Source organism: Strix uralensis, chromosome 4 (assembly GCF_047716275.1).
Source record: "Strix uralensis isolate ZFMK-TIS-50842 chromosome 4, bStrUra1, whole genome shotgun sequence".
In the NCBI taxonomy this organism is placed as follows: Eukaryota; Metazoa; Chordata; class Aves; order Strigiformes; family Strigidae; genus Strix; species Strix uralensis.
In genome coordinates this window covers 3481828-3509785 of record NC_133975.1, presented here as the reverse complement: position 1 = coordinate 3509785, position 27958 = coordinate 3481828, and the positions used below count along the sequence as shown (strand labels likewise).

Sequence of the window (27958 nt, the reverse complement as noted above, 5' to 3'; positions counted from 1 at the left end):
ATCTCTTCTGAGATGGCTACAACCTCTTCTTGATGTTGCTGAGCTCTGCAACTTCTTGTGATAATAAACCTGTTTCACCTTGACAATATAAAAATGGGCAGAGCGATACTGAGGTAGGAGACAAAGTTAAATAACAAGCTGGAGTATCACAGCATGTAATGTAGGAACTGCTGAACTACCTGGATTCTCCATCAGCCTAATTAATGAAAGAAAATCCACTGTTGATCTGGTTGTCTGCACTGCAAAGGTGTCATCTGCAAATACATAAAGCCTTAGGTCCAAGGCACGACAGGCCAATATGAGGATGATAAGATTAAAAAAAAGCCACTCAGCTTTCTCCAGCTGTTGCACAACTTGATACCCTTCCTGGCTGCGCTTCAATGAAACTAAATAGGTGCAATGAATGCCCGGGAGGGAGATTTTTCAGGTTATAAATACTCAACTGCCTTGAAGACTTCCGTTGTGAAGCACGTCTGGCCTGTCAGCTGGAGGGAGGGATGGTGAATCCCTCCAGTAGGTTCTCATCCTCTTCGCTACTCAAAGAGGATGTGGAATAACGGTGCTGGGGAAGCACCTCCTCTGCTCGAACATGAAACCCGGCCGTTGTGACCAGGACAGCATTGCCTGGTACCCCAGCACCCCCCAACACAAAGGTTTCCGGCGCTGCTGGATGGAGAATAGCCCCCTGGGTGGGTGCTCCTTCCCATCGCTGGGTGTGCTTGAGTGATGGAGGCTTTAATCGGGTCATCGTTAACGGAGGAAATCTCAGCAGGAGCCTGGGGGAGCAGAAATGAGCTCCTGGATTGCTGGGCTGGTGGGTTTGGTGTCGGAGGCTTTGCTGCCACCTCGTGTTCAGGGGTCCTGAGATTCCTGATAGCACTTTTTGGAAGGGATTTACTTTCTCTGGTCCAGCCCAGGCCATTTAAATGATCACCTTGAGCTCGGTGGGGCTAAGGAGCTTGTGCTGGGGTGAAGGCGAGGGGTGTGAGTGGTGGGGGCATGTCCGGAGGGGCAGGATGCTCAGATGGGGCCTGTGCCGACACACCCGTTGTATTGTGGTTACTGCTGTGCTGTAAGAACGTCATGGAAAACCCCCTTTTCTGCCATTTCAGGCTCTTCCAGCGTGTCCCATACAGGCCACGTGTGAAGCTGCTTCCAAGGAGGAGAACAAGGAGAAGAACAGATACGTGAACATTTTGCCCTGTAGGTATCGGAGCTGGTTGGGCGGGGTGCTGCTGCAGGGGATCCCTGTTCCTCATTTTGGGATGGGAGAGGACATGGTTGAGGTCATTTTGCACCCCATATGGGTGGCTGCATCTGCTTTAGCTTTAGATCCTGCAAGGAGGAGCTCCCTGGAGCCATCAGCGGCCAGGAGGCCATGGAAGATAAAACGGGTGGGAAATGCCAAAATGGCCAGTTGTTGTTGGGTGGCAAGTGGGGCTTCCTCAAATGTGTGCGCTCCGCAGAAGAAAAACTTCCTTGGGCAAAATCTAGCACCTCTCAGGGATTAAGCAAGAAGAATATGGGGGAATAAAGGTGTTTGTGTGGGGGAGCCAGCAAGCCTGGGCTTCACTCCAACACCCGCCTTTCTCGCTACACCAGATAGCAGCTACGTGGAGGGGGTTTGTTTTTAATGCGGAGTCTTAATTTTCCTCCAGATGATCATTCCCGGGTTCACCTGACCCCTGTCGAGGGGGTTCCTGACTCTGACTACATCAACGCCTCCTTCATTAATGTGAGTTTTGTGATTTGAAGGGGAAATCCCTACCGGCTGCGCCCCAAACGGTGGGGCCTGGTCCCACCAGGAGCGTGGGGCTTTTATGGGGTGTGATTTGTGCCTGGGAGAGGATGGTTAAGAGACTACCTCCTACGTTAACATCTCCCCAGCTCCTCCAGAGCAATAAATTACACTGGTTTTTGATCTCATAACCTTTATGTGGCTGTGGTGGAGCTCACTGTGCTACCCCAGACAAAAGTGGTTGGAATAACAGGCTGAGAGCTGGGACTCATAAATTCTGACTGTATCTCTGCCCTTGCTCAGCTGTTTTGCCATAGTCACATCTCTTCCCACCTCTTTTCACCACTTACACTCCTTAGGGTGCTGCAAAGCCAAGCCAGCTGGTTTGGAAGGGCTTTGGGAACCATTCCTGCAGGAACTGGGGACTTCTGATTAACGGCTGATGAATGGTGGGGCTGATTAATCATCGGTACTTCCCAGCTTGCAGGGCTGGACGTGGGAAGGGGATGAAAAGGAAATCAAGCAAGCCAGCTGAAATAGAAGCAATGTTGCTCTGCTCTGCCTCTAGGAGGAGATGGGTCATACAATCATAGAATCATAGAATGGTTTGGGTTGGAAGGGACCTCAAAGATTGTCTAGTTCCAAGCCCCCTGCTATGGCAGGGACACCTCCCACTAGATCAGATTGCTCAAGGCTCCATCCAACCTGGCTCTTAACACTTCCAGGGATGGCGCATCCACAACCTCCTTGGGCAACCTATTCCAGTGCCTCACCATCCTCACAGTAAAAAACTTCTTCCTTATATTTAGTCTAAACCTCCCCTCCCTCAGCTTCCACCCATTACCCCTCGTCCTATCATTACAGTTCCTTGTAAAAAGTCCCTCCCCAGCCTTCTTGTAGGCGCCCTTCAGGTACTGGAAGGCCACTATGAGGTCTCCCCAGAGCCTTTTCCAGGCTGAACAAGCCCAATTCTCTCAGCCTGTCCTCACAGGAGAGGTGTTCCAGCCCTCTGATCATCTGTCCTATATGATTATCACCATATATCTCAAATGAATTGGAAGGGTAATATGAAGACGTAGCCTTTGAGAGAGATGGAGGCACGTGAAGAAAAGCAAGACTCAAAAGATCTTTTTACTTTCTTCACCAGTAAATAAATATCCACTAGGAAATACTCAAAATCAATCCCCATGAGTTCAACAGGCCGATCTCCCGAAGATTAATCCAGATGGTTGCGTGATGCTCTGGATGCAGGGTCTGATCGCAGCAGAAGGGCTGTCGGGTACCACTTCATTAGTGCTCTGTGCCAACAAGTGGGCTTGTTCCCACATCACGCAAGCGTGGGGGGTGTTGCTCTGGGGGAGGGACCCTTTGCACAGGGATTTTCCATTATTTCTGCTCTGCTGTCGGTGCTGTTTCTCCCCTTGGAGGCTGCAGCCCCTTCTCTGCAGAGGGGGAAGTGAGCAACAGAGCAGGTGTTGGCTCTATTAATGATGTAGGTGCATTTCATGATTCCCGTGTTAGACAAATACTCATCTTTCATTTGTCTTCCTTTTTCTCCTTTTCTCTGTAGGGGTACCAAGAGAAAAACAAGTTCATTGCTGCACAAGGTAAAGGCTCAGTTATTCCTGTAGCTCTATCTGGTGGCAGTTGGACTGGGGTCCTTCTGCTGTACAAGCTGTGCCAGGCTAACCACAGCACAGCACCTTGCAGAGCTCCCCTGGTCAAAAGGAGGCTTGGCTGGTCTACAGTTTCTTCCCAAAATGGTTTTATTGGTCAAAGACCAGTGCTGGATGCGTTGGGGGAGGAAGAGAAGCCCTACCTGTGCAGTACTGATTGCTGGAGGGTGTCAAAGCCTTTCTTCCTTGAGTCTTGTCCTTCAACCCTGGCCCTCAGCTGCAGGTGGTCATGATCTCTGGAAACATTGCCAGTGAGCTGCTTAATTAAATTCTCCAAATCGGTTATTACGGAGAGCACCACGCTGATCTGGCTTCATTTCTGCTCCTTTTTAAACCTCGGCAGACAAGAACATGGGCCTGTGCCCTTGGAGAGAAATTTCTCTGTAGTCTTCAGAGGGGAGTTAGACTATCAGCTACTGAGAACAAGTATCACGAGTCTTCCCAAGCTCAGCTGTCCCCCACCAGAACATCACCAGCTTGCATGTACCATCCGTAGCCCTCTGGCTCTCTTGTTTTCCTTGTACCAGTCCAAACATATCCCTAAAACTAAGATGCCTACTTGCATGGAGGTTCATGTCAGCAAAAGGGGGTTATCTGACCACGGGACGTGGTTTGCATTTTCTCTCATGACTTGCAAGTGGGTTAGGACATCACCTGCCTGTTTGCCTGGCTCTTGCTGGAGAAGGAAGGCTGGATCAGGTCCAGCAGCGGTATCAGGCTGGGGTAAAGCTTTGGCTCTGCTATTCTCTTGGCTCGCCCTCAGGCTTGGCAAGGGAGGTCTAAGTTGAGTCAGCTCCTTGTCTGGCAGGCAGCAGGTAACTATTCTTGTGCTATATTGAAATGGGATCCCATGGTTAAAACACCAGGCTCGGGGACAGGACTTCTGCGAGAGACTTGCGACGGCCACAATGTACCTGGGTGACCTTGGGCAAGTCGTTTCCATGCTCCATTTGTCTTGTTCCCCCTTCTTGGGCTAAAAATGGAATTCCTCATCATAAAACATATCCAGAAAGCCCAGCTCTTGTGTGATAGGATTGTTCCTTGGGTTAGCCAACATTCTCAGACTCCAAAACACCTCCTGTGCTGACATCTATTGGCAAAATATATGTTGCATCATCCACGGTGTGTGATTTCAGATGCTGGGTTTTGGTCTCAGAGCTTGAGGGGTTGATCCCAAAGATCACATTTCTTTTTACCTTCCCCTTAGGACCAAAGGAAGAAACCGTGAACGATTTTTGGAGGATGATTTGGGAGCAAAACACAGCAACAATTGTCATGGTGACCAACCTGAAAGAGAGGAAAGAGGTAGGTGTTAGAAGGCTTCATGGGCTGGTATCTAACGCAATTTCGTCCAAATCCGGCACGTCTCATGCTCATGGGCCTGACTTGGAGCCAGTCCCAGGCTTGTGAGGGACCAGAGCTCACCTGCGCCTGTTTTCTCTCCCCACAGTGTAAGTGTGCTCAGTACTGGCCGGATCAGGGCTGCTGGACGTACGGGAACATCCGAGTGTCCGTGGAGGATGTGACTGTCCTGGTGGATTACACCGTGCGGAAGTTCTGCATCCAGCAGGTGCCGAGACTCGCGTCCCTCATCTCCCATCCCATCCCACCCCATCCCATTCCACCCTGGCCCAGCCCAGCCCAGCCCTCCCCTCTCCATGCTGGGCATCCAACAGGTGCTGACAAGTTCCTCAGCTCCTCTGAGCTGTTGTGAGAGGAGAGTTGGGATGAAATGACCCCAGCACCCATTTTTAACCAGACCTATTAAGAATTAATAATTAATGTTAAGGGAAGGGATCTTACCCCGGGACTCGGCACTGGTGAGGCCGCCCCTCGATGACTGGGTTCAGTTTTGGGCCCCTCACTCCAAAAAGGCCATTGAATGACTCGAGCGTGTCCAGAGAAGGGCAACGGAGCTGGTGCAGGGTCTGGAGCACAGGTCTGATGGGGAGCGGCTGAGGGAACTGGGGGGGTTTAGTCTGGAGAAGAGGAGGCTGAGGGGAGACCTCATGGCCCTCTACAACTCCCTGAAAGGAGGGTGCAGAGAGGGGGGATGAGTCTCTTGAGCCAAGGAACCAGCGCCAGGCCAAGAGGGAATGGCCTCAAGCTGCGCCAGGGCAGGGTCAGACTGGCTCTTAGGAAGGATTTCTTTGCAGAAGGGGTTGTTGGGCGTTGGAATGGGCTGCCCAGGGCAGGGGGGGAGTCCCCATCCCTGGAGGGGTTGAAGAGTCGGGTTGACCCAGCGCTGAGGGATCTGGTGGAGTTGGGAACGGTCAGGGTGAGGTTCATGTTTGGACTGGAGGAGCTTCAAGGTCTTTTCCAACCTTGATGATGATTCTGGGATTCTGTGAATTTACTCACCTTAAACACCTGGGAGCCTGTTCCCAGCAGGTACCAGTGTGGCTGTACTGAGAGCAGGGAATCTGGTGGATGCCAAGGCTGAAATTCAGTCCTGTAATACTCCAGCACTTGCTGTGACCAGTATTGGTTCCTGCTCTCACCCACAGATACTTAATGCCTGCAAATAATCAGATTTATCCCACGGGCCAAGACAAAATCCAGCGCCGTATGCATTGGTTTTGATTGCTTTCCCATCTGTCACTACATTTTCTCGTCCTCTGAGGAGGCTCTGGATGCTTTAGTCTCTCTCTTTGTTTTCCTGCTGCTCTCAGAGGCAGGCAAGGAAGAGCTGATGATTAAAAACCTGTCTGGACGCTGAGTGGGGTTCTCCTGAGCCTTACCCTTCACTCCAACGGCCTGGATGTGGGTGGTTTCCTCCCCTGCCTTTAGCTGCAAATGCTGTGGGCCAAGATGTGGGGAAGAATGGAGAGGTGGCTTGTGTTTGAGCTCGCTGGGAATGAACTACAGCAGCTTCTGCCAGGTCGAAGCCACAGCCAAGGCCGGGCTGGCATCTCTCACCCCTGGAATGAGGGATGTGATGCTGGGCAATTAAAATGTCATGCTTTTATTTGGCCCTGGAGCCTGAGTCTGTGCCCTTTCGCCTTGTGGATGCTAGTGTTTCTTAAGCCATCCAGCTCATTCTTGGGGCTGTCGCTCCCCCTTTGCCCTTGCTTTTGGGAAGAGAAAGGAAATCTGAGTATTTATCATTAATCTGATGATTTCCCTTTCAGGTCGGTGATGTCACGAACAAGAAGCCTCAGCGCCTGGTGACTCAGTTCCACTTCACCAGCTGGCCTGATTTTGGGGTCCCCTTCACCCCCATTGGGATGCTGAAGTTCTTGAAGAAGGTGAAGACATGTAACCCCCAATATGCAGGGGCGATAGTAGTGCACTGCAGGTATGTCCTGGTCACAGCTGACCTCTGCCTCTCATGGGTCACTTGAAATTATCTTTTATTTAATACTAAAAGGACTTTTTTGGGTGGGGGGTTAGGGATTTTTTTGTTATTTTTATTTAACTTTCCTATGTGAAATGGGAATGTTCCACATGGGAACGTTAAAAAAAAATGTGTCTGAATTGAAGGAACTTCTTGGAACCAGCGATGGGATGGTGTTACCACTGGTGTTGAGTGGTCGTTTGCGTTAGCTGGATGCTGAGTGAGCCAAGCTTAACACCACTGCTGGGTGTTGGTGGCACCTCCCTTGACTCTTCGCTGCCCTGGGCACGAGAGGGCAATACCCCTTGTTGCAGGAGGGCAGCAGCGTGCCTGGGAGCAGGGACCACAGTGTTTGACCTCACCTGGAGTGGTTTCAGGCACAGCAGCGAGCCTGGGAGAGCCACAGAGGCTGTTCGTGTTCAATAAGGGAAAGCCCCATGGTTAAAGGCAGAGGCGATGGTCACATTTGCAACCTCCCAAGTCCAGCTTTCCAGCTTTCTTCTCCGGAGTCAGCTGACAAAAGAGCTTTGTCATTCCATAATATCTGCTGGCCTCATCTTCTTGTCCTTAATGGATTAATTACCAGCACAGAAACAAGGCTTTGCCTTGGGCTCACCTTCACGTGATGGAGGGCGACTGGACAGAGCAACAGGCAGCTGATAGGAACAGGCAGCCCATGAGGCTCTGGAAGCCATAGGTGGCTCAGGTTTTGCTTGGCTTACCCATGCACTCAGGTCGCGGCGGTTGTGATGCGGAGAGATCCTGTGAGCATCTCTCTGCGAAACCCAGGCAACGCTGAGCACCAGGCTGAGGCCCTCACTCATCTCCAAAACAGATTTTGCTATTTACTCACTGCTGGGAAGCGTCTGCCTGCTGCTCCACAAGGGACCTCAACGCCAGCGCTGCTGCTCTGACCGCTTGTCCCCTCTGCTCTTTCAGCGCCGGGGTAGGACGCACAGGCACTTTTATTGTCATCGATGCCATGCTGGACATGATGCACGCCGAGAGGAAGGTGGATGTTTACGGCTTCGTGAGCCGGATCCGGGCTCAGCGCTGCCAGATGGTACAGACAGATGTAAGTGTGCTGCTGCTGTTTATTGTGGGCTTTGCTCGCTGGAGTCAGATTTCCTTCGTGCAGTCAGGCCCCAGCCTGCAGCGAAGTCTATGTGAGGGTTGAGCATCATCCCTCATTTTGGAAGGATGCTGCATCAAGTGAGCCTTTCACTGTGTCTTGCTCTTTTTAAACCCCTTTGTAGAATCACAGAATCATTCACATTGGAAAAGACCCTTAAGATCATGGAGTCCAACCATTAACCCAATGCTGCCAAGGCCACCACTAAACCATGTCCCTAAGCACCACATCTACACGTCTTTTAAATACCCCCGGGGTTGGTGACTCCACCACTTCCCTGGGCAGCCTGTTCCAGTGTTTGACAACCCTTTTGGTGAAGAAATTTTCCCCAATATCCAACCTAAACCTCCCCTGGTGCAACTTGAGGCCATTTCCTCTCGTCCTATCACTTGTTACTTGGGAGAAGAGACCAACCCCCACCTCACTCCAACCTTCTTTCAGGGAGTTGTAGAGTGATAAGGTCTCCTCTCAGCCTCCTTTTCTCCAAGTTTCACAGAATCCCAGAATCATCTCGGTTGGAAAAGCCCTTGAAGATCCTCCAGTCCAACCATGAACCTCACACTGACTGTTCTCAACTCCACCAGATCCCTCAGCGCTGGGTCTACCTGACCCTTAAACCCCTCCAGGGATGGGGACTCCCCCACTGCCCTGGGCAGCCCATTCCAACACCCATTCCAACGTTTTGCATCATGTCAGCTCTGTGATGTATCAAATAAGGTCCCAGTCCCCATACAGCAGCAGGAAGGTTGTGACCCCCTTTTCTGGGATCTCAGAGGGGTGCCACGTGCCCAGTGAGCAGGGGTGGGCAGTGGGGTGGTGGGTTTGCAGCCAGCATGTGCGTGGGCACTGGGACGTGCTCACTGAGCATGGAGCGGAGGCTGATGGCTCCTCCCTGCAACCCTTGCAGATGCAGTATGTGTTTATATACCAAGCACTTCTGGAGCACTATCTCTACGGTGACACAGAGCTGGAGGTGACCTCGTTAGAGATCCACCTTCAGAAGATCTACAACAAAGTGCCAGGGACCAGCAGCAACGGGCTGGAAGAGGAGTTCAAGGTGAGCGTTGTTCTTGTCCTGGTGGATCCGCTTGAGTGGTGCTGGGCTGGCTCTGAAAAGTGTCCCTGCTTTCATTTCTTCCTCTGCAGAAGCTCACTTCAATCAAAATTCAGAATGACAAGATGAGAACGGGCAACTTGCCAGCAAACATGAAGAAGAACAGGGTGCTTCAGATAATTCCATGTAAGACTTGTTTGTCTGCCTGGGGAAAGCATGGCCGGTGGGTGTGGGGACCATTCGGTTGTTGTGGGGACAGGAGTCAGGCTGGAGAAATGGGCCAAGAGGAACCTCATGAAGTTCCACAAGGAGAAGTGCAAAGTCCTGCCCCTGGGGAGGAACAACCCCAGGCACCAGTATGTGCTGGGGGCCACCCAGCTGGAAAGCAGCTTGGCAGGAAAGACCCTGGACACCAGGGTGACCCTGAGCCAGCAATGTGCCCTTGGGACAAAGAGGGCCAGGGGTGTCCTGGGCTGCGTTAGACAAAGCATTGCCAGCGGGCCCAGGGAGGTGATCGTCTGCTCTACTGAGCACTGGTGAGGCCACGCCTGCAGTGCTGGGTCCAGTGCTGGGCTCCCCAGTACCAGAGAGACACGGGCAGACTGGAGAGAGCGCAGTGAAGGGCCATGAAGATGATGAAGGGACTGGAGCATCTCTGCTATGAGGAAAGGCTGAGGGAGCTGGGACTGTTCAGCCTGGAGAAGAGAAGGCTCAGGGGGGTCTCATCAATGTCTGTAAATGCCTGCAGGGAGGGTGCAAAGAGGACGGGGCCAGGCTCTTTCCAGTGGTGCCCAGTGACAGGACAAGGGGCAATGGGCACAAACTGAGTCACAGGAGGGTCCCCCTGAACATCAGGGAACACTTTTTGACCATGGGGGTGACCGAGCACTGGCACAGGTTGCCCAGGGAGGGTGTGGAGTCTCCATCCTTGGAGATATTCAAAATCTGGCTGCACATGGACCTGGGCAACCAGCTCTCTGCCACCCTGCAGGAGTAGGGAGGTTGGACCAAATGACCTCCAGAGATCCCTTCCGTGCTCAGCCACTCTGTGATTCTGTGAGTGCTCCGGAGCTGCCAAGGCAGAGGCATTTGTGCCCGCAGTAGTGGAGTCACAGACTGACTGAGGTTGGAAGGGATCTCTGGAGGTCATCTGCTTCAACCCCCTGCTCAAGCAGGGATAGCATGAAGGGACGAGGCAGAGTCAAGGGCAGGTGATTTTTCATGGCCAAATATAACACTGCCCCCAGGGCTTTCTTGCTTTCGTTCTACTCTGTCCCTGCCATGACTTTCTTCTCAGCAGGTTTATGCTGCTGAGGCTTTCTGCCTCAAGGGAGAAGGGAGTCCCTGTGTTGAGCAGGTCCTGCTCCTGGAGTCCTCAGCATCCCCTTCTCCTTCCCCAAACCAGGGCATGGCAGAAGGCAGAGCTGAGTCTCCTTGTCCCAGTCGGGTGCTGTAAACACAGGCCTCCCCTTCCCAGATCTCTGTCCTCTCACCTAGGGCTTGGTGACTTCCCAGCTAAAGGCCATGCATGGTTATCAAGGAGTCAGCTTTGAAGGTGTTCCCCAAAACTCAGATCATTTCACTTCCGTTTCAGATGAGTTCAACAGAGTAATCATTCCAGTGAAGAGAGGTGAAGAGAACACAGACTACGTAAACGCTTCCTTCATTGACGTGAGTCTTCTTTAGAAATCTTTCCATTTTCTCCCAGTGGAAACTCTTTACCTCACGCTGCTTCCTATGGAAAGAATTTGTCCCGAGACACTTCTTGGTTTTGTGAGGCCCTTCCCACTTGACTTTGCTTTGTGTCACCGGATGATGCTGGTTTCTTTCTCCAAGAAACTCCTCTGTATATAGTTTCCTTGTGGGAGAGGAGAGCTGGAGCTTGAGCAGAGCCTCCAAATCCTGGTCTCACTTCTGCAACTCCAGGCTCTGACGATGGCTTTGGAGAAGCGGATGCACATAGCCATGGAAATGATTGCTATAGTGCACTGTTCATTTGGTCAGAAAACATCCCCTAGATTAGGTAATGGAGCAATATATGGATCCCAAACCCCTTGAGAAAAACCAGGTCAATCCCATTATACCTGTCTGGGTGACGGGAGGAGACAAGGCAGAGAGGTTAAGTGCTTTCCTCACTCCGAGGAGGAGGTAAGTGATTGCACATCCTTTTCCCGTGAGTAATCCTGTTGACTTCAGGGGGACATCTCCTAGGAGTATTTATCTTTGTGCAGTGATGCCAGCACTGGCTAAGTAACAGAGCCACCCTCTTTTCTAGCCCAATTTCTATCTCCTAATGGCAAGGTGGTTTTTTTTCCCCCAAAAGATGATTACTGCCATGGGTTGAACCAGTAAAACCAGCGCATTCCCAGTTACAACATCCCAAATTAATTGCTCCCTGAAATCTTTGCTGGGTCCCTGCGGGTTCCTCTGGCTGCGTGAGCATCCGGCAGCCGCCTTGTTCTGCATCGAGAACAGAAAGCTTAAATGTCACATAAGCAATTTACGTTGAGGATTCAATTTCCTGCCTCTGCTGAACTTTGCTTAAATTATAAGCTCCAAATGACGAAGCATCTTTAGTCAGTCTGCAGCGAGGGCACAGGGGAACATCAGAGGGGTTTTGGAAACAGAAGCTCTTTGTGGTTATGGAAGAGACAAGAGTCAACCAGACTTACTACTGGTTTTCAGAGACTGTATCTCATAGAATGGTTTGGCTTGGAAGGGACCTTAAAGATCACCTAGTTCCATCTAGTTTTGCTTACTTCTTCCAAAAATCCCCAGTACAAATCATACCTGAAGTACTTGGAGCTTAGGCAAAGCACTCAGACTTTGCAACATCGCTTAGGAGTGCTGGAAACCCCAATCTTTCTTCACCAAATGGATAGGGGGTGTGATCCTCCTCGCGCTGCATTTCTTTAAAAACAAAGGTCTTACCACAGTAAAGTGCTGGCTGGTGGCACCTCAGCTGCCGAGCAGCGGTGTGGTGACGCCTGTGCATGGGGCTGTAGCCCACAGTGAGAGCAGGTTGCTGTGCCCAAGCTGGGGTCTTTCTCATGGGCAGTCAGGATGCTCCCAAAATTTAACTGAGCTTGGTAACCTGTGTCCAGGAGCGTTCCTCCCGCTGCTCCCAGCATCCGGGCGCTGCCGATTCACCACTAAGCCCCTTTTCAAATCGCAGGGTTATCGCCAGAAGGATTCCTACATCGCCAGCCAAGGGCCGCTGCAGCACACGATAGAGGACTTCTGGAGGATGATCTGGGAGTGGAAATCCTGCTCCATAGTGATGCTAACAGAGCTGGAGGAGAGAGGCCAGGTGAGCGCCCAGGGATAGCTGCATTTAAGCACCAGCAAAATAAATCATAAAAATAAAACCCCTGAAAATCTCCTGATGGCCTCAGCACTACCAGCACCACACGCACTCGGTGCTATTTCACCCCCTCTCTGTCAGGAAATATATTTCAGGCTCTACTTCTAATGCAAAAAATCCAGTTGTTTGTAGACCCAGGGTGGGGAGATGGTGAATAAACCAACTTTAGACCCTTATTTCTCAAAGCACCTTTGGGTGCAGCGGGCAGCTCCTCTCTGAAGCAAGCCTGTGGGATCCCACCTGCTTCTGGGCAGCTGCCAGCCCCAGGAGAAGACTTCTGTTCAAGCCCATGGGGAAAACGGGGTCTTCACCCTGTCTCGTGCTGTTATGCTTTCTCAGGAGAAGTGTGCCCAGTACTGGCCGTCTGACGGCTCCGTGTCCTACGGAGACATCACTGTGGAGCTGAAGAAAGAGGAGGAGTGTGAGAGCTATACGGTGCGGGACCTGCTGGTAACGAACACCCGGGTAAGAGTCTGGCCTGCTCCTGCGGGGAGCTCTGGGTGCTCTTGGGTTTGGCTGTCATTAACCCTCACAGATGTTTGTGGTGCTTTGAGATTTCTCTTGCACGTACTGAGCCTTCCCTCTGGCACCTTCAGCTCCATCGTCTCCCCATCATCCCGAAGTAGCGTCCATCCCCTGCAATCCCACCTTATTCCCTATGCTTACCTCCCACCCCGAGGGTTCCTGTCCTGATGATGGCTTCCCATCCACCCTCTCTGCCCTGCTGTCACCCAGCAGCCCTCATTTTTAGGCATTGGAATGGGCTGCTCAGGGCAGGGGGGGAGTCCCCATCCCTGAAGGGGTTGAAGAGTCGGGTTGACCCAGTGCTGAGGGATCTGGTGGAGTTGAGAACGGTCAGTGTGAGGTTAATGGTTGGACTGGAGGATCTTCAAGGTCTTTTCCAACCTGGATGATTCTGGGATTCTGTGATCCTCCTCCTGCCTTGTCCCTGTGCCCACCACCCAGCCTCCCTCCTGCTCCCCGTCCCCCATGTCCTGCCCTGCTCCATACCGTGGGAACGCCTCCCCTCCACAAGCCCCCAGCTTTCCTACGCCGATCGTTTTCACAAAGCCCTGAGCTGGTGGGTTTCTTGGTACAGCTCTCTCACCAACTTACTGACCTCCAGCTCTGCTCCTCCACCAGGAAAACAAGAGCCGACAGATTCGGCAGTTTCATTTCCACGGCTGGCCAGAAGTTGGGATCCCCGGGGATGGGAAGGGAATGATCAACATCATCGCGGCTGTGCAGAAGCAGCAGCAGCAGTCTGGCAACCACCCAATCACTGTGCACTGCAGGTAAGGCCCGGCTGGAGCAGGGCCTGGCCACCCCTCTGAGGAGACCTGCTCTACAAGGAGCTTGGGAGATGGTCAAAGGGCCCTCAGAAGACTTGGGCTGAGCAGGAGCAACCCGGGCAGATGTCGTACGGGGTTTTCCTGCTTGGCTAAGCAAAGAGGCTTCATTGTAGAGCATGTCCTAGCTAACTGGGAGAGACTGGGGCAGGACTGTTGGCTCCTCCAGTTCTCCAGTGGTTCCCTTAGGGATTGTCCACTGAGCAAAGCCAACACAGTCAGGACAGGAGGTTTACTTTACCTTCTGGTTTCTCTTTGCCAGTGCTGGAGCAGGAAGAACAGGCACCTTCTGTGCGCTGAGCACTGTCCTGGAAAGGGTGAAGGCAGAAGGGATTCTCGACGTCTTTCAGACGGTGAAGAGTTTAAGACTACAGAGGCCGCATATGGTGCAGACACTGGTAAGAGCAGCTGAGCACACCCCACGCTCCTCCTGCCACCCCGGGCCTCAGAACGGGCTGGGGACTCCAATGTTGAGCAAAAACTTCTTCGGTTGAAGGTTTTCTGTCTCCCTGAAAGAGAAAGGGATGGAGGTGGGTCAGGAGGTATCTCCCCTTCCTCTTGTTAGGACATCTGGAAGAGTGGAGCTTGGCTGGCTGAAGGCATCAAGCCCCTTTTGAGCACTGACACAAGCTGCAGGAGCCTCCTTGGAGACATCCTCAGCCATAGCCACTGTATTTATGGACTCCAGGAGCCTGGAAACCTGTCCTGGAGCGGCTGTGGCACAGGCTTGGGCACGCAGCCTGCCAGGAAGGGGAGGAGCAGGCAGGGCTCGAGGAGATCTTGCAAGAGGGCTTTGCAAGGATGCTCAGGGATTTAAAACAAAAAAAATCTTTCGGGGTCAAACTAGGACCTCAGAGAGGAAGGGGAAAGCGGGCTTTCTTTTGTGTGGAAGGAGGGTGGGCAGCCAAGTTTTGGGGGGCACGGAGGAGGTGGGACCTGCTCACAGGTGGGAATCCAGTTCCTGCGCTCGGTCTGGGCTGAGGACACCCAACCACGCGTGGGCCCCGCTTGCCGCAGACCACGAAGCGTCAAATTCTGTCTTGGGTGGGAATTTTCTTGGCCTAACTCTGTGCTCTCCCCGAATCCCGCAGGAACAGTACGAATTCTGCTACAAGGTGGTGCAGGAATATATCGACGCCTTCTCAGACTACGCCAACTTCAAGTGAAGAAGAAAAAAAAAAAATCCACGCCCCAAAACAAATGACAGAAGAGTTGCCTTCTTTAATATTTTGTAATATTCTGTTTGTTAATATACCCCCCCCAAAAATATGTGTATATATCTTAACTGTTTTAGAGGTTGGTACCATAAGCTTCATATTAGCTGGAGATTTTATATGTAGCAAAGTGTTAGTGCAGATACTGTTGGCTCCTTTTTTTCCAATGTTTTATTGGGGAATTAAATAGCGTGATGTTTGGATTAATATTGTCATACCATCTCTCTTCTGGAGAGTTGATACAGGCTGTTATTTTGTTTGTAAATTTTTTTTTTTTTCTTGAGGGAGTAAAGCCTTTTTAAAAAAAAAAAAAAAAAAAGAAGAAAAAGATATTCTGGATCTCATCTGAAAAAAAAAAAACCAAACCAAAACACCCACAATCCCACCAGCACAAGCTTTTCCGAACCTGCAGGGAAATGGTTTCACATTTTTCTGCTGGTCAGCTCTTTTAAAAAAAAAAGGAGAAAAAAAAAAAGCTTATTCTGTGTGTGTGTATATATATAAATATCCTAATTTTTGTGTCAAAAGCAAAGAAGTTTCCTCCTTCAGGGTCAGGCCACCACGTGCTGCTGGTTTGGAAACTGTAATGACCATAGCAGCCACCGTTGGGATTTCAACCCAAAAAAACTCAAACCCCAGAGAGACAAAAGGATTTTTGCTCCCTGAAAGAAACGTCTGGTGCTGGATTTCAGAGCTGCTGCAGGAATTGGGGTCGGAGCGGTAGGTGAGTGAGGGGGGTTGGTGCCTGGGCCCTGGGGGCTCTGGCTGGAGAAGGAAGCAGCTCCACGTGGTCTGAGCTGCGTGTTCTCCCCCGTCGTGTCTCTTCCCAAGTGCCACCCAGACCCTTCCATCTTCTTGGTCTGTAACAGCAGCGGTAGAGAAGTTTTGGAGCCATCTCAAATTGACAACGTGCTGCAGGTTTTTGCCTCTGTCCTTGGAGCAGGGGACCTCCATCCCTAGATCCTGGAGATTTCAGATTATTTCTCCTACTGTCTCAAGAGATCATAGAATCACAGACTGGTTGGGGTTGGAAGGGACCTTAAAGATCACCCAGTCCTACCCCCCTGCCACAGGCAGGGACACCTTCCACTAGCCCAGGTTGCCCAAAGCCCCGTCCAACCTGGCCTTGAACCCTTCCAGGGAGGGGGCAGCCACAGCTTCTCTGGGCAACCTGTGCCAGGGCCTCACCACCCTCACAGGGAACAATTTCTTCCTTAGATCTCATCTAAATCTCCCCTCTGTCAGTTTAAAACCATTACCCCTCGTCCTATCCCTACCCCCCTGATCAAGAGTCCCTCCCCCCTTTCCTGTAGCCCCTTTCAGTCCTGGGAGGCCGCTCTAAGGTCTCCCCGGAGCCTTCTCTTCTCCAGCTGAACCCCCCAACTCTCTCAGCCTGTCCTCACAGGGGGGTGCTCCAGCCCCCCGAGCATCTTTGTGGCCTCCTCTGGCCCCACTCGAGCAGGTCCATGTCCTTCTGATGTTGGTGCCCCCAGAGCTGGACCCAGCACTGCAGGGGGGTCTGACGAGAGCGGAGCAGAGGGGGAGAAACCCCCCCTCGCCCTGCTGCCCACACTGCTCTGGGTGCAGCCCAGGATACAATCAGTGTCCCTGGACACATTAAAAATGCAGCTGGTTGCTCCAAGCAGCCTGATCTATCTTTGGTGTTGGCCCATCTCCATGCAGGAGGTTGGACTGGTGACCTCAGAGGACCTGGCCAACAATACTTCTGTGTTTCTGCTTCTCAGGAAGGGTGTGTGTGGTCCTAAACCCAGGCAGGGTAGGAGCAGAGCTTGAACGAGATGCCCATCAGTGGGGTGAAGGGGTCTGAACCCCTGCCAGAAATTAAACATGACTTGTTGCTCTTAGTTGGGTCAGGCTCCACCAAAACAGCTGAAAATGCGAATCACGGAGTCATGGCATGGCTTGGCTTGGGAGGTGCCTTCAAATTTCATCTAGTCAAGTTGAGTGGACACCTTCCACTAGCCCAGGTTGCCCAAAGCCCCGTCCAACCTGGCCTTGAACCCTTCCAGGGAGGGGGCAGCCACAGCTTCTCTGGGCAACCTGTGCCAGTGTCTCACCACCCTCATCGTAAGGAATTTCTTCCTTACAGCCAATCCCAACCTACCCTCCTGCAGTGTAAAACCCCAGGACGGTCTCCACATGGTCACTGCTAAAGCACTCGCAGGTTTTTAAAGCTGAGGGAGACCCTTCTGCAGCCTGAGGGATGCTCTCGCCACTCCCCAGATAAGTTTAGAGGTTTTTGCCTTTTATTTTTTTTCCAGTGGAGGCTCCATCATGGAGGTGAGTTTGAGTATCAGAGAAAGAGGCAAAAAGTAACTGATGATTTTTATCATTCCCCTCCCAGAAGAAAAAAAAATATAAGGAAGCCTTAACGGTGGTGATGGGCCTGGGCACAAGAAGAGTCCAAAGGGTCAAGAAAAGTCCCGAGTCCCCAGTGGTGCAGCACTTCTGTATTAAAAAATAGGTTAATATGGTTGATTTTAATAGGTTTTTTGTTACAAAGAGGTGTCTGATGAAATACCTGCCTTGTTCGTCCTGCAGTTGGGGGGACCATGCCCTGGTTAACTGGGGGGGCTCCATCCCCCCTCCGCAGGCACTGGGAGAAATGGGGTTTGGAGGAGAGGTTTCACCCCAAGGATTTGGCTGGATACAGGGAGGGGGGCAGGGCTTGGGGAGGGGGAGGTCACATCCCTGACCAGCCAGGGGAGGACCTGGGGTTGAAATCTAAGAATCCATGGGAAAAGCCACCCCACGAGTCGGGGTATCTGAGTTTTCCAGCACAACTTTTCCATCCAGGTGGGATTTCCTGGAGTTGGGGGGTGGCTCAGTGGGGGCACACAGGCAAAGGGACACCCCCAGCAACCCAAAACACCCCCTAAAAATGACCTCACTGCTGCCACCATCCCCGCTCCATCACCTGGCACCCCCTCATGAACCCCAACATCATCTATTGATAAACTCCTGAACTGGGGGCGGGGGGGCTTTTAGCCAATGCTATAAATCACACTCAGAAATAATTGTGCTGACCCTAAAAGAAACGGGGACCCTCCTGGGATGGGGGGGGCCCCACTCACCCACTGCAGATGCCCTCCCTGGGGCCACAGACCACCCGAGCGCCTCCATCCCTGCACCCACCATGGCTTCACCCCGGTGATATTCATGAAGGTTGATTTTTTTTTTTTTTTTCCTCTTTTTTCCTTCCTTCCCGGGATTGCTGCGGAGCCGGAGGGATTTTGGGGTCTGGGGAGCTCCCCCAACCTTTCATCCGCCGTGGCCTCATCCAGCCGCTGCATCCGGCTGCGAACGGCAGAGACACGAGCAGCTGCCGGAGAGAATCCGGGGCCGGATCCTGCCTAAATCCCTTTCCCGGGCTCCGTCACATCCCCGGGGCCAGGGGCTTTGGGCTGCGTGGCTGTTGCCAGCGTCCACCCCCCCCATTTGGAGGCGATGAAGCTAGAATGGGAAGAAAACAGGTGAAATTGAGGCTGGGGAAACTGAGGCACGGGGGGGGGGGGGGGGGGGGTACTCCAAGAGTCCCCCCCCTCCCCAGCACTGGGTGACAAGCCAGAGCGGGGGGAACGAGGCAGACCCCAAAAAAAAGGGGTGTCAGGGTGCTGTCCCGCGGTGCCAAGGGGATTTGGGGGGGACGGAGGCGACAGGCGCTGGCACGGGGAGGTCACGGTCCCCCGTGGGAGCGGCGGCGGGGCCGACGTCACCGTCACCGAGCCCTACAAATAGCCGTGCCCAGCCCGGGCTGGCCACTGCTGCGGCCGGCCACCGCCACTGCCACCCGCCCGGCCAGGTGAGGGGTGCTGGGGAGTGGGAGGTGCTGGCGGCACGCGGGGACCCCGGGGTGGGTGGTCCTGCTCACCCCCAAGCAGACCCTAATTGGCACCCCTGGGGGGGTCTGTCTGTGCTGGACCCAAACCCCAGCAGCACCCATGGGTGCTCACCCTGTCATTTCCATCCCCAAACCCACCCCAGGGAGGACCGATGGGTGCTCACCTTGTCATCTCCATCCCTAAACCCACCCCAGCAGCACCCATGGGTGCTCATCCTGTCACCTCCATCCCCAAACCCACCCCGAAGAGCACCCATGGGTGCTCATCCTGTCATCTTCATCCCCAAACCCACCCCAGGGAGCACCCATGGGTGCTCATCCTGTCATCTCCATCCCCAAACCCACCCCAGGGAGCACCCATGGGTGCTCACCTTGTCATCTCCATCCCCAAACCCACCCCGAAGAGCACCCATGGGTGCTCATCCTGTCATCTTCATCCCCAAACCCACCCCAGGGAGCACCCATGGGTGCTCATCCTGTCATCTCCATCCCCAAACCCACCCCAGGGAGCACCCATGGGTGCTCATCCTGTCATCTCCCTCCCCAGATCACCCCAAATGGACCCCTGGGGTTCCCATCTTTGCTGGACCTGAACCACCCCAAGCAGCACCCATGGGTGCTCATCCCCTCCAGCATCCTTTCCCCCCAGCCTCCCCCCTCCCCGGGGTGGGTACCGGTGGGACAGGGCCCCCTCTGCCCCCACAGCTCCCCCCCCCCCCACCATGGCACCCCGCGGGTCCCTTCTGCTGCTGCTGCTGCTGCTGCTGCTGGTGCCCCCCCGCCCCGGCCAGCACTGGTCCCACGGCTGGTACCCGGGGGGCAAGCGGGACCTCGGCCCCCCCCCGGCCCTGCAGGTAAGGGCTCTGCGCCCCAACGCGTGACGCCCCCCACGGGCGACACCCCCCGACACGGGTGATTCCGCTCCCCCCCTCCAAGGTGATGCCCCCCCGGATCGTGTCCCCCTGCCCTGGGGTTACCATCCTGCCCCTGGGGTTATACCCCTCCCGGGGTGACCCCCCCACTGGATTATAGCCCCGCCCCCCCCCCCCCGGAGTAAAAGCCCCCTACTCCTGGGGTTATACCCCCCGCCCAATTATACCCCCCCGGGGTTATCAGACCCCCCACATTATCCCCCTCCCTGGATTATCCCTCCCCCAAGATTACCCCCCTGTTTTCTCCCCCACAGAGGCCCCCCCCGATTATCCCCCCCCAGATCATCCTCTCTGAATCTGAATTACCCCCACCCCGATTATTCCCCTCCCCGGTGATTCTCTTCCGATTTAGCCCCCCTCCCCGAAATTACACCCCCCCCCCGATTATCCCCCTCTGCTCCCTCCCCACGGAGTTACCCCTCCCTCGGATTTACCCCCAAATGATCCTCCCGCGATTATTCCCCCCCCCGAATTAGCCCTTTCGGATTATCCCCCGTGTTACTCCCCCCCCCCCAGGGTGTTTCCGTGTGTGTCCCCCACCCCACGCAGGTCTCGGCCCCGCTCTGCCGCTGTCGCCCGCCCCCCCCCGGACCCCCCCGGCAGCCACCGGCCCCGCGGCGGGACGAGCCGCCGCTGGTGAGTGGGGGGGGACGGGGGGGACCGGGGGGAAGGGGGGACACGGGATCTCACGGGATGTGGGCACCCGTGGGAAGAGGGGGGGCTGGTACCGGCCCCCACCCCCCCCCCGGCCCCGTTCCCCGCAGGGGGCTGCGCTGCGCCGCCGGTGAGTGGCACCCACCGACCCCACTCGGGACCCACCGACCCCACCCGGCAACCACCGACCCCGCTCGGGACCCACCGACCCACCCGGCTCCCACCGACCCCACTCGGGACCCACCGACCCCACCCGGCTCCCACCGACCCGGGACCCACCGGCGGGTCCCCGCGGGCAATAAAGGGGCTCGAGGTGGGGGGGGAGCCTGTCCTGCGTGATGGCGACTGCTGGAGGCGTCCCGTGGAGGGTGTCCCGCGTGGGTGTGTGCTCTGTGTGTGTGTGTGTGTGTGTGTGTTGTGTCCCCTGGGGGAGGGCTGTCTGCCGTGAGGGGGGGTCGTGTCCCGTGGGGGGGGGCGGGGTCTCGGGGGGGGCTGTGTTTCATGGGGGTGCCGTGTCCTGCGGGGTCCCGTGGGGGTGTCCAATGGGGTGTCTGTGTCCGTGTTCAGTGGGGAGGGTCCGTGTCCCGTGGCAGGGTCCCCTGTCACGAGAGGTCCCGTGTCCTGTGGGGGTGTCCATGTCGTTGGGAGGTCCCGTGTCCCGTGGGGTCCCGTGTCCCGTGGGGGTGTCCATGTCCCATAAGGTTCCGTGTCCCACGGGTGTCCATGTCCCGTGAGGGGTCCTGTGTCCCGTGCGGGTGTCCATGTCGTGGGGGGGGTGTCCCGTGTCCCGTGGGGGGTCCCGTTTCACGTGGGGTGTCTGTGTCTGTGTTCAGTGGGGGTGTCCACGTCGTGGGGGGCTCCTGTGTCCCGTGGGGTCCCGTGGGGGGGCCCATATCCCGTGGGGGTGTCCATGTCCCATGAGGTTCCGTGTCCCACGTGTGCTCGTGTCCCGTGGGGGGTGTCCGTGTCCCGTGGGGGGTCCCGTCTCACCTGGGGTGGCTGTGTCCGTGTCCCGTGGGGGGTTCCATGTCCCGTGGAGTCCCGTGTCCCGTGTCCCGTGGGGGGGTCCCTGTCCCGGGAGGGGGTCCCGTCTCCCGTGGGGGTTGGTCCCCGCACTCCATTTCCCGTCAGGCCCCGCTCTCCCTTCCTATGGTGCCCCGGGGCGGCGCGGTCCGACAACGTCACGTCCGGCCCCGCGGCCCGCCCCGCCATGTTGCGGGTGCTGAGGCGCTGCCGCCCGGGGCCGGCCCTGGGGCCTGCGTTGGGGCCTGCGTTGGGCCCCGCCGCCCCCCCGGGGCCTGGCTCCGGGGCCGGCCCCACCTGGGGCCCGGGGCTGGTTCTGGTGCGGGGCCGCAAGACACGGCACGACCCCCCCGCCAAGTCCAAGGCGTCGCGGGTGAAGATGCCGCCGCCCGTCGACCCCGAGGAGCTGCTGGTGGTCTTGGAGCGGTACCGGCAGCACCGGCTGGTCCTCGGCGCCCTCCGGTACCCGCCCGGGAGATGGGGCGGGGTGGGGGAAGCGATGGCGGGCACGGAGGGTTACGAGGCCGGGCCTGGGGCCGCGGTGGGACAGGGGGCTGGGTGTAGGGCTGTGGGGCTGCTGTGGGGCAGAGGTGGGTTGGGATTGGGGCTGCTGTGGGGCAGAGGTGGGTTGGGGGGCTGGTTATGGGGCAGGGAGCTGGGTGTGGGACTGCTGTGGGGCAGGGGAGCGTTGGGCTTGGGGCTGTTCGGGGCTGCTGTGGTGCAGACAGAGGTTGGGGGGCTGGTTGTGGGGCAGGGGCCTGGGTATAGTTGCTGTGGGGCAGGGGAGCATTGGGGGGCTGGCTGTGGGGCTGCTGTGGGGCAGAGGTGAGTTGGGGGGCTGGTTGAGGGGCTGGATGTGGGGGTGCTGTGAGGCAGGGGACTGGTTATGGGGCTGTGGGGTTGCTGTGGGGCAGGGAAGGGCCGTGGTGATGGGACTGGGACTGCCATGGGGCAGGTCTGGGAGAAGCCTCTTGTTCCTTCTGTCCCCCATCCCGGCAGGGCCGAGTTCCGGGCCGAGATGCTGCAGAAGAAGCGGGAGGCGCTGCTGTCCCAGGAGGACTCGGCGGAGCTGATGGAGCAGCACCGGCGCCTCATGGCCTGGAATGAGGCGGAGAACGCCCGGCAGCGGGCCCGCAGGTCAGCTGGGGGGGCCGCAGGTCAGCCAGGGAGGGCTGCTGCCCTTCACAGCTTTGGCTTTTGCTTGGGCAGAACTAAATTCAACACCTGGGTCCGTTAGAGACAGGCTTAATTCTTACAAAGACGCTTGACCGAAGTTTTGACCTTTTTTTAAATAAATCTGCCTACGCAGCGGTCGTGTTTCCAGTACCTCTCACTGCTGAGGGTGCGTTACGGAGCCCTGACAACCTCCCGCTCTCCCCTGGCTCCGGGTCTCAGCGGGAGGATAAGCTTCTTCACGTTCCCTCTCGCCCCGTCCTCTGGTCAGACACGGAAAACGTGTTGATGTTTCCAAGAGAATCAGCATCTGCTAAATCTCAGGGAGAAGGTCACAGGGAACAGCCCGGCTGTCCCGTCCCTGCTGGCTCTCCCTTGGTCCCTCACAAAGCCCTTGAGCTTCCGCATCCACATCCTGATGGAAAAATCACATGCTCCAACTCGGTGCTCCCAAAGGGACCCACACCCTGCGAGGTCTCAGCTCCACAGCATGTGACTCTTCTGGGCTGTTTGAGAGCTTTTTTTCTACAACTGCCTGAAAGGAGGGTGCAGAGAGGGGGGATGAGTCTCTTGAGCCAAGGAACCAGCACCAGGCCAAGAGGGAATGGCCTCAAGCTGCGCCAGGGCAGGGTCAGACTGGCTCTTAGGAAGGATTTCTTTGCAGAAGGGGTTGTTGGGCGTTGGAATGGGCTGCCCAGGGCAGGGGGGGAGTCCCCATCCCTGGAGGGGTTGAAGAGTCGGGTTGACCCAGCATTGAGGGATCTGGTGGAGTTGGGAACGGTCAGGGTGAGGTTAATGGTTGGACTGGAGGATCTTCAAGGTCGTTTCCAACCGTGATGATTCTGTATTCAGATTTTGCATTAATTTTTCTCTCTTCATCCCCGTGCTGGGGACGGCACGAGCTCTCTTCCCCGGCGTGGCAACCTGGCTCAAACCTGGCGGCTTTGCACCCCGAGGATCGCTGTGTCTCCCCGGCAGAGCGTGAGCGTTCACCAAAGCCTTGTTTTGTTTTCCTTCCTGTATGGCAGAGAGGAAAGAATTGCGAAAGAAGCAGAAGAAGAGCGGAGGCAAGGCTGCTGAGAACAAGGCCAAGATCATGGAGGCTTTCCTGAAGGAGAAGGAGAAGGAGGTTCTCCAGCTGCAGGTAAGAGCAGCCAGCGGTCCCCAAGAGGGATTTGACGGCAGCCTGGGGGAGCCATGTGGAAGCCGTAGGCTTATTTTCCAGAGATTTTGATGTTGGTAGCTGGGAACACAAATGTTAGCGCCTTCCAGGAGTGTTGACAGCGTGTGGATGGGATAGAGGTTGAGCGAGAGCTCTGAAAACAGGGTGGAATAATCCTGAGAGAGAGAATAAAGGTTTTCTCCTTCGGGATCGGGCTCCTGGTGGCATCTTGGGGCGTCTGGGTGATGCGTGAGCTCTGCAGGTGCCAGCAGCTCGTGTGCTGCCCGTCCGCCGACGTGCTTTAAAAGCCGGTACTTGTCCTTCGTCCTTCCTTCGAGGAGGAAGCCAAAACCTTCATCACCCCCGAGAACCTGGACGCGCGGATCGAGCAGTGCCTGGACAACCCTCGCAACTACAACTTCGCCATCGACAGGGACGGGCGGGTCGTCAAACGGACGGTGTTGGCTTAGTGGCCCCGGCCTGGGATGGGGGGTGCTGGCGTGGTTTCTTTCCAGAAGCTCTTCTCTTAAAAGGTTTCTTTTTTTTTAATGTATAAATCGACCACGGAATTGGTGGAGAAAAGCCGCCGGTCTGGCTGTGGTTCCTCTGAAGCGTTAAATGCCTGCGGGAAGGAGGGGGAGGGAGGAACTTGGGCAGAGGCTGAGAAGCTGCTGCTGTTCGTGCGCTGGTGGCGCTGACTCTGCCGTTCCACCTCCCACGTGTGTGGATCCCTCCTGCTCCCGCACGAAGCATATGGGGGAGGGAAAAAGGAACAATCCCGAGGCAGATCCTGGCTCCGCGCTCCCCTGTGTTCCCCGGCACTGTTTGCGTCTCGATCCCTCTAGATGCTTTTGAGAGAAAACGGGATCAGAATGGCTTTGTAGGAAACCCGGCCCCGCTGCTTTTTGTTAGTGGGGGGAAGGAATTGGTCGTTCCTCTGGTTTCTGCTGTGGTGGAGGGACCTGTCATTCCCGTTCACACTTTAAACCCTCCTTTGCACATCTCCTGCTGTGGCTAAATGAGAAAATGTGCAGAGATTGTCTGAATGATACCAGCTTCTGCGTGTCTCCTTTTTCCCCCTCTTCAGATTTATTTTACTCATCACCTGGGGCTTAAGTTGGACATAATACTGTAGTTACTCGGGTCCTCTTTGGCAGTTCTGACTTACTCTGGTCTTGCAGACTGAGCTGCATTCTCAGCTTTGCCCCAAAACCGCTGGTTTTGGGCTGCCCGACACCAGCCTGGAGTTTGCTGTGGTTCAGCGGGAGCCCAGGCGGTCTCACTGCGGGTCCCTCTGCCCGTCCTCACTCGGATAAACACCAGCTCTAAGAATTGACCATAAATCCTTACTTTTTACCTACGCTTTCCTAAAAATGGCTTTTTCTCTCCACCCAGCCCTCCTGAGTCTGCACCTAAACCAGGCAAGGGCAAGAAAAACTCAAGACATTTTTTTTTTTTCCTGTACAAGTTTTATTTCTCATTAAGATCATCCCTTAAATCCGAGTCGTAGACCTTGGCTCATCTGTTCTCAGCCTGGTACAGCTCGGTAGAGATGGGATCCTGGAGGTTCTTCTCCCAGGTTTAAGCAAAGAGCATTTCCTGGTCGCAGGAGGAGTCGAGCACGCAGCCCTCTGCGCGGGGAGAGAACAGGGAGAGCGCTGCGTGAAAAGAGAAGGCACAGACCAGCCCCCCCAGCCCTGGTTTTGACTAACACGGAGCGAGGTCGCATTCTCTCGGTGCCCTGTAGCTCCCCAGGATTTGTCACAGGATCTGTGGTAGCATCTGACTTGGGGAGAAGAGTGGGATTTTTGAAAAAAACAATAAAAGCAGGAGGGGGTGCTTGCTCTGCCCCTAAATTTGGCTGTTGGCCGTTCCCCCCAAAACCTCACAGTCTGTTTTCACCCTCCCTGGGGTCTGCCCTGAGTGGGGTGGCCCTGGCTGTTGGGGAGCAGGATGGACAGACAGACGGGACCAAGAAGGTCCCTTGAGCGACGTCCCCTCTCCCGCTTTTATATATTGGAACCCTGAATTCCCTCTCTGGTGCCCGAGGAGGACGTGGCGCTGCCCTCACCGCTGCTGCAGCAGAGGCTGGGGGCCGCACAGCTCCCTCCGCTGCCGCCGCAGGCTTTGTGCCCCGACTCGCAGGGGGTCGGCAAGAAATTTTCTTCCTGGCACCGCAGCGTTTCGGAGGTACCGATGTAACAACCCAGCTCTTCTCCGCAGCAGATGTTGGGACCGAAGCAGCGACCCTTGTTCCTGGGGCCGCAGGGCATGCACTGCGCGGGGAAAAGAGGGAAGAAAAGTAGGGGAGAGTTACTTGGGAAAGCAGCTGGGGGCAGGTTGAGCCTTTCTCCTCATCCTTCCCTCCCACTGTACCCCTGGGAAGGTTGGGAGAAGGGAAGGGAGTGGGGTAGGAGGTTTTGCAGCCCCCCAGGATGTACCTTCCTTATGTCCATGTCCAGGACGGCGCGTTTGCCCCCGATGGGGCAGTTCTGGATGTAGCAAGCGGAGGAGAGAGCCAGGAGCCCCAGGAGGCAGAGGGCGAGCGCCTTGCAGGACATGGCTGCAGGCCAGGAAGCTTTTTGGCGTCTTCCCCCCCTGGCGAGCCGTCGTCTATATATAGAGCACCAGCTCCTCCTTACACACGCTGGCACCGGCGTCACCCGTTTCCCTTAAAAACCACAAGGCATTGCTTTCCACACCTAATAGCCGGAGGTCGAGGACGTGAGGTCAAGGCCAAGGGCTTGGTTTTCTCTTTGGTGACGATTGCAGAGGCTGCGGATGCTGCTCGGGGCTGGGTCCCGTCTCTGCCAACCCTTGTCCCGCTGGCAGGGGTCAGGAAGGGATGGAGGTGGGTGTTTCTCGTGTCCTCCCAGGAGTGGGTGAGCAGGGGTGTTTGTGCATCCCTGGGCTGCAAATCCTTTCTGGGGAGGGGGGAAACCAAACCCGTATCCTTCTCCAGGAACATCTGCAGGGGGCAGGAATTTCCACCCATCTCTGCCTGCCCTTGGGGGGATGCTCAACGCTGGGGTGACACCGAGCCCATCCCCACTTGCTTTCATCTATCAGCAGCCTGAAAAACACCAAACTTCAGCAACAAAGGCCTGAAAACCCAAATTTCCCCCTTGTTTCTGCCCTGGGACTGTGCCCAGGGCTTGAACGTGACCAAATTTCCCTGTTTTTTCTGCCCTGGGGCTGCGCCTAGGGCTTGAACGTGACCAAATTTCCCTGTGCCTGGGGCTTGAACATGGTGCTGGGCCACATCAGCTCCAGACAAAGCCCCCGCGCCCCGCCCCCCCCCCCCAAGGAGACGGCACCGAGGATGGGGCCGAAGGCTGATGTGGTCACGCAGAGTCCTGCTCACCCCGACCCCTCGCCTTCGTTACTGCAATTAAGAGCTTCCCACCTTGAATAAATTCCTCCGGTGCAGACAAATCATAACATCCGTCGAGACCGTTACCCTGCTCCCTCGTGGCACCTGCTTAATTGGGAATTAGGCAGCCCGGAGCCGGAGAGCCGTGACCTCTGTGACCTCTTCCCATCCTCATGGCCTTGCTTTGAAATTTGTCACTTAGCATGGCCGTAGGGGCGGGGGGTGAGGTCCTTGTCACCCCCCTGGGGTCAGGCGGGTGGCGAGTCCTGGTCCCTGGGGACGAGCCAGGTGCTGGGGTCCATGTTAATGGGTTGGAAATGGGGCTCAGCATCTGCTGTCTGACAGCCCAGCGGCTCCACCCTGGCTGCGGGAGGGGAAAATCGCCATCCCAGAGCCCCTACAGCCAGTTTGGGGGGGCCTGGACCCCTGTGGGTGGGGTTGGGGTGCATTTTGGGGAGAGAAGTGTGAAAAAAAAACCAATTATCAGCTCCTGGTGCTTTTTGGCACCTGACACCCCAATGTGGAGGCTCCTATCAGCCTGGAGCATCGTCCCTGCTCAGTGACACATCCCTGCTGCTGCAGGAGATGTTGGGGTTCACATCCTGCACCCCAAAACAGGCTGAGTGCCAAGGCTGGGCTTAACAGCCCAATTTTTTCATCTCAGGGGCATCCAGCTCAGGATCACGCATCCACATTGGCACTGCCCCTTTCCCAATGATTTTTGGGGTGATTTCGGGGTCCCCCCCACCTCCCCAGGGTTGGGATAAACTGCTCGTTGTGGGGAGTGGGTGCTGGGCTCATCCTGCACCCCCCTTCGAGGCGCGGGGAGCTGCCGGGGGCAGGATGGGTCCCGCTGGCGTGGAGGAGCTCCACCTCCCCGAAGGTGCCACCTCCCTCGGGGACATTATAAAGGAC

General features: G+C 55.6%; 2 protein-coding genes and 1 long non-coding RNA gene across 6 annotated transcripts in view; 2 read left to right on the top strand and 1 right to left on the bottom strand.

Annotated features, from left to right (window-relative positions):
- The window catches only part of PTPRA (protein tyrosine phosphatase receptor type A), a 134640-nt gene extending 119569 nt beyond the window's left edge, over nucleotides 1-15071 (top strand). For all 4 annotated transcript variants that reach the window (XM_074865440.1, XM_074865441.1, XM_074865442.1 and 1 more), the window contains 15 exons: nucleotides 1113-1203; nucleotides 1659-1735; nucleotides 3309-3345; nucleotides 4622-4719; nucleotides 4865-4984; nucleotides 6546-6712; nucleotides 7691-7826; nucleotides 8791-8940; nucleotides 9030-9123; nucleotides 10532-10608; nucleotides 12113-12247; nucleotides 12641-12766; nucleotides 13445-13596; nucleotides 13913-14048; nucleotides 14742-15071. In XM_074865440.1, the coding sequence (XP_074721541.1) occupies nucleotides 1113-1203; nucleotides 1659-1735; nucleotides 3309-3345; nucleotides 4622-4719; nucleotides 4865-4984; nucleotides 6546-6712; nucleotides 7691-7826; nucleotides 8791-8940; nucleotides 9030-9123; nucleotides 10532-10608; nucleotides 12113-12247; nucleotides 12641-12766; nucleotides 13445-13596; nucleotides 13913-14048; nucleotides 14742-14816 (1671 nt within the window). In that variant the 3' untranslated portion in view covers nucleotides 14817-15071. The remainder of the gene's footprint in view (nucleotides 1-1112; nucleotides 1204-1658; nucleotides 1736-3308; nucleotides 3346-4621; nucleotides 4720-4864; nucleotides 4985-6545; nucleotides 6713-7690; nucleotides 7827-8790; nucleotides 8941-9029; nucleotides 9124-10531; nucleotides 10609-12112; nucleotides 12248-12640; nucleotides 12767-13444; nucleotides 13597-13912; nucleotides 14049-14741) is intronic.
- On the bottom strand, nucleotides 2851-4615 carry LOC141942383 (uncharacterized). The gene is made up of 2 exons (XR_012628612.1): nucleotides 3558-4615; nucleotides 2851-3302 (listed from the first exon to the last, which is right to left on the bottom strand). It is a non-coding gene; the product is annotated as an uncharacterized LOC141942383 (long non-coding RNA).
- Nucleotides 15072-20845: 5774 nt separating the features above from the next.
- Nucleotides 20846-24255, top strand: MRPS26 (mitochondrial ribosomal protein S26). Its single transcript, XM_074865459.1, is given in 5 exon segments — nucleotides 20846-21797; nucleotides 22335-22472; nucleotides 23537-23578; nucleotides 23580-23652; nucleotides 24009-24255. Coding segments are annotated over 5 exon segments (960 nt in total). The 5' UTR covers nucleotides 20846-21222; the 3' UTR covers nucleotides 24141-24255.
- The last annotated feature ends 3703 nt before the right edge of the window (nucleotides 24256-27958 follow it).